The sequence below is a fragment of the Tupaia chinensis genome, unplaced genomic scaffold (assembly GCF_000334495.1).
Source record: "Tupaia chinensis unplaced genomic scaffold, TupChi_1.0 Scaffold000484_1, whole genome shotgun sequence".
Taxonomy (NCBI): Eukaryota; Metazoa; Chordata; class Mammalia; order Scandentia; family Tupaiidae; genus Tupaia; species Tupaia belangeri.
In genome coordinates, this window is record NW_006159996.1 from 696,638 (window position 1) to 704,261 (window position 7,624).

Sequence of the window (7,624 nt, forward strand, 5' to 3'; positions counted from 1 at the left end):
CGCAATTCGAGTCCCGGACCCGGTGGCTTAAACTCACGCCGGGTGCGTGTGCGTGCGTGCCCAAGATCCCAAGAGGAGAATGGAGGAGAAGGGATTGCAGTGTGGCCATCCCCCCTGGGGGGTGATTTCTCGCTTTCTGTCTCTCTCTCTCTGGTGAGCGCACGTGCCCTATAGCAAAAACCTCTCCCAAAAAAAAGAAAAAAAAAAGAAATAATGAATATGAATAAAATAAAAGTAATAAATAATTCTAAAAATATAAATTTAAATAGAGCTTACAGTACTGCTAGGCAATACAATATAAATTGATGCTTAGTATTTTCTCATATGTTGACATCCATCTCATGGTTTTCTTAATCCTTTACTTTTAACCTCTACTAATTTATGTGTTTTTTCCATTCTAGTACTTTTATCCATCTGTTCTCTGTTGTGTGATCCCAATCCAGATGATCCCTTAGTGCCTGAGATTGCTCGGATCTACAAAACAGATAGAGAAAAGTAAGTATGGTTTCTAGACGTAAAGGTATCTAGTGAAATGAAGATGTCTGTTTCAGATTTTTCTTATCTAAGAGGTGAATGTGGTTTAGATATTTAAAATGAAGGCCTAATATACTCTGAAAAAAGGAGTACTAGAAGTGGATGATATAATTTATATGAATTTTATCTAGAAAAACATTTTTTTAGAGGTTTTTGCTTTAGGGCACAGATACTCTCCAGGGAGAGAGAAACAGTGAGAGGGAAAGTGAGAAACACCCCCCAGGGGGGAATGACCATACCGAAATCCCTTTTTCTTAATTCTTCTGGGGTTATTGGGCATGCACATACATGCTTCTAGTGTGATTTTTAAGCCACTTGAAACATAGTCAGCCATGTGGAGTCCAGCGACAACCTTTACACCATCTGCTGGTCTCTAGAAAATCTTTCTTACAGTATATTTTCCAACAGATTTCTAACTTATGCTTCGCTTTTTTTTTCTTTTTTGAGAGGTTTTTGCTATAGGGCGCATACACTCTCCAGAAAAAGAAAGAGAGACAGAAAGCGAGAAATCACCCCCCCAGGGGGGATGGCCACGCCACAATCCCTTCTCCATTCTCCTCTCAGGATCTTGGGCACACACGCACATGTGCCCAGTGTGAGCTTCAGCCACCAGGTCTAGGACTTGAACCACAGTCGACTACATGGGAGTCCAGCAACATAGCCATTATGTTAACTGCTGGTCCCTATGCCTGGCTTTTGACATATAAAGTATTTTGCATAAAGGTACCATTTGTCTTTTTTTAAAAAATACATATATGTTATTGGGGTTTTTTGTTTTGTTTTTAGTTTTATTTACTTCTTTATTTATTTACTTACTTCATTTTAATTTGACCAGAGAGGGAGGGAGGGAGAGAGAGAAAGAAAGAGAGAGAGAGAGAAAGTGAGAAAGCAAGCTTCCAGGTCTAGGACTCGAACCACTGTCAGCCATGTGGGAGTCCAGCACCCTTAACGAGAACACTACCTGCCTCCCCCTCCCCTTCCATTTGACTTATATAGGTATTTATAAATTAGTGGGAAAAGAGAATTGATTTTCTGCCATTTGGCATAATCTAAAAGAAGAGAGTGAATAAGTGCCATCATACAGGAAATCCCCAAGTTTCTTTTTCCTTTTTTTTTTTTAAGAATTATTTTATTTAACTTTATTTATTTATTTTAATTTGACCAGAGAGGGACAGAGTGAGAGAGAGAGAAGAAAAGTGAGAAAGCAAGCCACCAGGTCCGGGACTCGAACCATGGTTGGCCATGTGGGAGTCCAGCACCCTTAACCACCATGCCATCTGCTGGCCTCCCCAAGTTTCCTTTAAAAGCAAAACTTTATGTATACTTCAGATACTTTAGCATTGTATTATGAATTATTTTAAGAAGTTTTTGCCTTAGGGCATATGCATTCTCTGGAGAGAGAGACAGACAGACAGACAGACACAGTGAGAGGGAAAGTGAGAAATCAGCCCCCTTGAGGGACAGCTGCACCAAATCCCTTCTACATTCTCCTCTTGGGGTCTTGGGCATACATACACATGTACCTGGTGTGATTTTCAAGCCATTGAGTCCGGAGCTCGAACCACAGTCAGCCATGTAGGTGTCCAGTGACATAACCGTTACACCATCTGGTAGCCCTTGTTCTTTGAATTATTAAAGAGTAGTCTGGACTAGAACAGCACAGTCAGCCATGTGAGATCCAGCTGCCATAATCACATCACTGTCTGGTCATCAAATAATTATGTGGGAATCCAGCGCCTTCACCACCATGCCACCCACTGGCCTCCAGTGGCATGGTAGTTAAGGTGCAGGACACTCCCATATAGCCAACCACAGTTCGAGTCCCAGACCTGGCAGCTTCCTTTCTCCCTTTTGCACACGTGCGCTCTCTCTCTCTGTTGTCTCTCTCTGATCAAATTAAAATAAATGCATGAATAAATAAAATTAAATAAACAATAATTTTTTTTTTAATTTGTAAGACCAGCAGGAGGCATGATGGTTGAGGTGCTAGAATTCCAGACCTGTCACCTTGCTTTCTCATTTCCTTTCTCTCTTTCTCTCTCTCTCTTGCACATTTGTCCTATAACAAATTTTTAAATAATAACTAAATAAATAAAACTTGATTTTTTTTTTTTTTTTTTTTTTTTTGCTAGAAGACGAGTAGACTCACCAGAGAAGGGGGAGTGAGAAAGCACCCCCATAGAGAGTGGTCATACCATAATTCCTTCTCCATTTCTTCCTCCTTTCCAAATTTTGGGCACGTATATACATTCCCTGTGTGTCTTTCAAGACTTTCGGTCCAGCACTCAAACCACTCAATCAAATATGTGGGATCCAGCTGCCTTTACTACCATGCTAGCTGGCCTAGAAGTAGTACAGCAGTTGAGTCTTAGTTTAGTTTTATCCGTGTTTAAGTCTTACCAGTGTCTATGGCTATATATTTATTAACATTGAGAATAAAGTCTTTATGTATTTATTTATTTCATTTTGACCAGAGATGGGGGCAGGGAGAGAGAGAAAACCTCTAGGTCCGGGACTCAAACCACAGTCGGCCATGCAGGAGTCCAGCACCCTCAAACACCACACCACTTGCCAGTCTCACAAATAATTTTTTTTAATTGAAGAATTATTTTGTTCAGTATCTAGAATTATAGTCATGAATGTTAACTATGTTTACCAGTGACATTTTCTTTCTTTATTTTTTGAATTATTTAACTTTATTTATTTTATTTATTCTAATTTGATCAGAGAGAGAGAGAGACACAGAGAAAGAGAGAGGGGGAAAGTGAGAAAGCAAGCTACCAGGCCCAGGACTTGAACCATGGTCAGCCATGTGGGAGTGTCCAGCACCTTAACCACCATGCCACCTGCTGGTCCCCTACCAGTAGACATTTTCTAACTTACTGTGATAATGTTTAGCAGAACTTCTCTGCATCTCCTATTTATTTATTTATTTATTTATTTATTTTGAGCGATTTTTGCTATAGGGTGCATGCACTTGCCAGGGAGACAGAAAGTGAGAAATGACCTTCCAGGGTGGGGGATGACCTCACTGCAACTCCTTCTCCAGTCCTGAACTTTCGGGCACACATGCACACATGTCCGATGTGAGTTTTAAGTTGCCGGATCCAGGACTTAAACAGCGGTGGACTACGTGGGAGTCCAGCAACATAACCATTATGACATTTGCTGGTCCCCCCTATTTATTTATTTATTTATTTATCCATTTATATTTATTTATTATGCCAGAGGGTACGTGTGTAAGAGAGAAAGACAAAGCGCCCCACAGCAGGGCCTGATTGTATACTACAGTATTTTTTCTCCACTTTTTGTCAAGATTCTAGGCAAGTGTGTTGTGTATGCTTAGCGTCCTTTTCAGGCCATCAGGGCCAGGACTCAAAATCTCTTGAGCCTTGTAGGATCTCAGTTTCCTCCGCATAGTTCTTCTCTTTTTTTTTTTTTTTTTTTTTTTTTTTAATTAGATTTTTTTGCTATAGGACGCATGCGCTCACCAGACAGACAGAGAGAGCAGAGAGACAGAAACCCTCCCAGGGGGGATGGCCATGCCGCAGTCCCTTCTCCTCCATTCTCTTGGGATCTTGGGCACGCACGCACACGCGTCCGGCGTGAGTTTTAAGCCACCGGGTCCAGGACATGAACCGCCGTCGACTACATGGGAGTCCAGCGACATAGCCATTACGCTAACTGCTGGTCCCATCCTCTGCATAGTTCTTAATTACTGAGCCCTGGGGCTGACCCTCCATCTAGAAGAATTACAGAATATTTTACTCTTGCTTATTTTACTACTGGAATATTTTCTGGAGCAATAAACCTGTTTATTTTGCCAGCCAAGTTGTTGCAATAAGTTCTGTCAGAACCAGTTTTTTTATTGATATATAGGAAAATATTAAGCTTATGATTTCAACAACCATCTGATGTAGAATTATATAATCTTAAGAACCTCAAATAAATGCATCAAGATTTGAAAGTCTAGGACCAGCAGATGACATAATGGTTTTATCTCTGGACTCCTACATGACTGACTGTGGTTCGATTCCTGGACTTGGAGGCCTGAAACTCATGCTGGGCGCATGTGTGTTCATGCATGTGTGCATGTATTTGTGTATGCCCAAAATCCTGAGAAGAGAACACAGGAGAAGGGATTGCCTTGTGGCCATCCCCGCTGGAGTATGATTTCTTACTTTCTGTGTCTCTGTCTCTCCTGCAAGCACATATGCCCTATAGCAAAAATCTCTCTTAAAAAAAAAAAATTGACAGTCTTGTAGAAATCAGTCGAGCAAGTGCATAGACTATCAGATGCTAAAATTTAATCAAAATCCTCTAAGTAGCATTTACAGGAAATTGCTTCTCATTTTATAATTCTTTCTCACCATCATTGAATTAAATGCCAACCTGTGGTGTAGTGGTTAAGGTTGCTGGATTCCATGTGGCCAGTGGCATGGTTTGAGTCCTGGACCCAGTGGCCTGAGAAACACACTGGGTATGGGTATATGTATGCCCAAAATACCTACAAGGAAGGAGAGATGGAGGGAAAAGGGGAGGGGATTGTGGCATGACCATTCCCCATCGACATGCTTTTTGGCTTTCTCTCTGTCTCTGAGCACACATACCCACCTGGCAAAGTGTTTTTAAAAAAGAAAATAAATGGGAGTCGGCAAGTGCCATGGTGGTTCAAGTGCTGGACTCCCACATGGCCAACCATGTTTCGTGTCCTGGACCTGGCGGGTTGCTTTCTCATTCTCCTTCTCTCTCTCTCTCTCTCTCTCTCTCTCTCTCATTCTCTGGTCAAATTGAATAATAATAATAAATAAATAAGTAAAATTGAATAATTCTTGGGACCTGCAGTTGACGTAATCACTCTGTCACTGGACTCCCATGCAGTCAACTGCAGTTCGAGTCCCGCACCTGGTAGCTTAAACTCACACCAGGCGCATGTGCATGCATGCCCAAGATCCTGAGAGGAGAATAGAGGAGAAGGGATTGCTGCGTGACCATCTCCCCGGGGGGTGGTTTCTCTCTGTCTGTCTGTCTCTTGTCTGTCAAGCTCACATGCCCTATAGCAAGAACCTCTCCAAAGAAAAATTGAATAATTCCTTTTTAAAAAAGGAAACAAATAAATTTGGAACAGAAATGTAGCTTTGCTTGAATGTCCTATGAGTTTTTTTTCCCTCAAGTTACTAGATGAGACAATGTATAAATATGTTTACGTATTGACTTATCACCTGTGTTAAGCCAAGCTTCTCTTTGTGTGTACAGGTACAACAGAATAGCTCGGGAATGGACTCAGAAGTATGCGATGTAATTAAAGAAATTATTGGATAACCTCTACAAATAAAGATAGGGGAACTCTGAAAGAGAAAGTCCTTTTGATTTCCATTTGACTGCTTTCTATGAGCCCACGCCTCATCTTCCCCTGTGCACATGTTTACCTGATACAGCAGTGCTGCGTGTTGTACATACTTGGAACAACAAACTAGAATACTGTACTTCTGTACCAACATTGCCTCCTAGCAGAGAAGTGTGTGTGTGACAAGCCAGTTCTCCAGGCATAAATCTAGGTGTGAGACTAAAAGCTTTCCTTATTGATTTAAAGTTCAATAACGGGCAAGGTGTGAGGGGTGGGTGGGTATGGCGTGTGCTTGGATGGGGAAGAAAAGCTCCACTGACCTGTAGGAGATTGTTTTTAAGTGGAATCCATTTAAATTCTAACAGTTACGAAAAGCAAAGTGAAGAACCTGAAGCTGTTTCTGTATTCATTTTATTCCAAAGGACCTATATCTTAGGTGAAAGTTCTGATCAACCAGATTAAACTCTACCCACATCTTGTATTTTAAAGTCTAAGTTTAACTGGTCAACATTTAAATGGATTGGAGCTATTAGTACATAATGTGTGATGGGCTTTGTTCCCAACTCTTTTACATTTCCCCACCCCATCAACCTTTGTCCTTTCAAGCCCCCTTTCTCTCTTCCATATTCCTTGGTTTGTATGTGGTTTCTCAGTTAATACATAGCTAATAGCTCTTATTTTTCTTATGTTTTTAACTGCTTAGGTCTATTTGGATGTAAGGGTGAAAATTCATTTGATGGAAATACTTGTGTATATTTAAAGACCCAATTGCTCCTCTGGAGCTGGTACGTTCAAGAATGATTAATCTGTGTAATAAACTGATTACTACAGTCATTACATATAATTTTGTGTGAATAGGCTTTTTGATTTTAAGAACTTCGTCTAGCTGAGATTAGTGGTGGATTTTCCCCCACCCCTGAAATTTTTTCATTTATATTGGTTACATTTCAAAATCATGAAACAATTCCAGTTTACATAGTAAAAAAGTTATCTCGAGAGTCATTTTATTGAAGAAGGTAGGAAGCATAAGCTTAAAACCATTTTCAGAAAATTTGTATGTGCAGGCTTTTAGGAACATGACTGTTAACTAAATAAGAATTTCCTTTATTAATGAAACTCAGCTGCATTTCACCAAAACCTTGCGACATTCCCTTGGTAAACAGGACATAAAACACAGAGGCGGGGACCAGCAGATGGTTTAATGGTTATGTCGCTGGACTCCCATGTAGTTGACCACGTTTCGAGCAGGACCCAGTGGCTTAAACTCACTCCAGGCGCGTGCGCGTGTGTGCCCAAGATCCTGAGAGGAGAATGGAGGAGAAGGGATTGCGGTGTGGCCATGCCCCCTAGGGGCGTGATTTCTTGCTTTCCATCTCTCTGGTAAGTGCACACTGCCCTATAGCAAAAACCTCTCCAAAAACAAAACATACACACACAGAGGCATTGCTACTTGGTAAGCCTCTGTGATTGGAATTATAAAAGAGCAAGGTTGACCAAACCTGGGAAACATGAGCACAGTCTTGTATGGGAGAGTCCACATAATTACCTTGCACTAACATTTGCAGGATGTTCATCCAATTTTAAATTGTACTGTATGTGTCTTTTTGAAGTCTTCCCTTGACTCTAGTAAAATGTAGTTTGAAACTTGTAAACAACTGTGTTTGCCAGAAACATCATTCCTGTAAACCAGGCAAGTTGCCTTTTTTTCTCCTCTTTTCATACTCTAATTGTAAACTAGGCCAT

General features: G+C 40.8%; 1 protein-coding gene across 1 annotated transcript in view; it reads left to right on the forward strand.

Moving 5' to 3' along the window:
* The window catches only part of UBE2D2 (ubiquitin conjugating enzyme E2 D2), a 36,101-nt gene extending 29,376 nt beyond the window's left edge, over positions 1-6,725 (forward strand). The window contains exons 5-6 of the mRNA XM_006156191.2: positions 402-495; positions 5,791-6,725. Coding sequence (XP_006156253.1) covers positions 402-495; positions 5,791-5,836 — 140 coding nt within the window. The 3' untranslated portion in view covers positions 5,837-6,725. The remainder of the gene's footprint in view (positions 1-401; positions 496-5,790) is intronic.
* Positions 6,726-7,624: the final 899 nt, after the last annotated feature.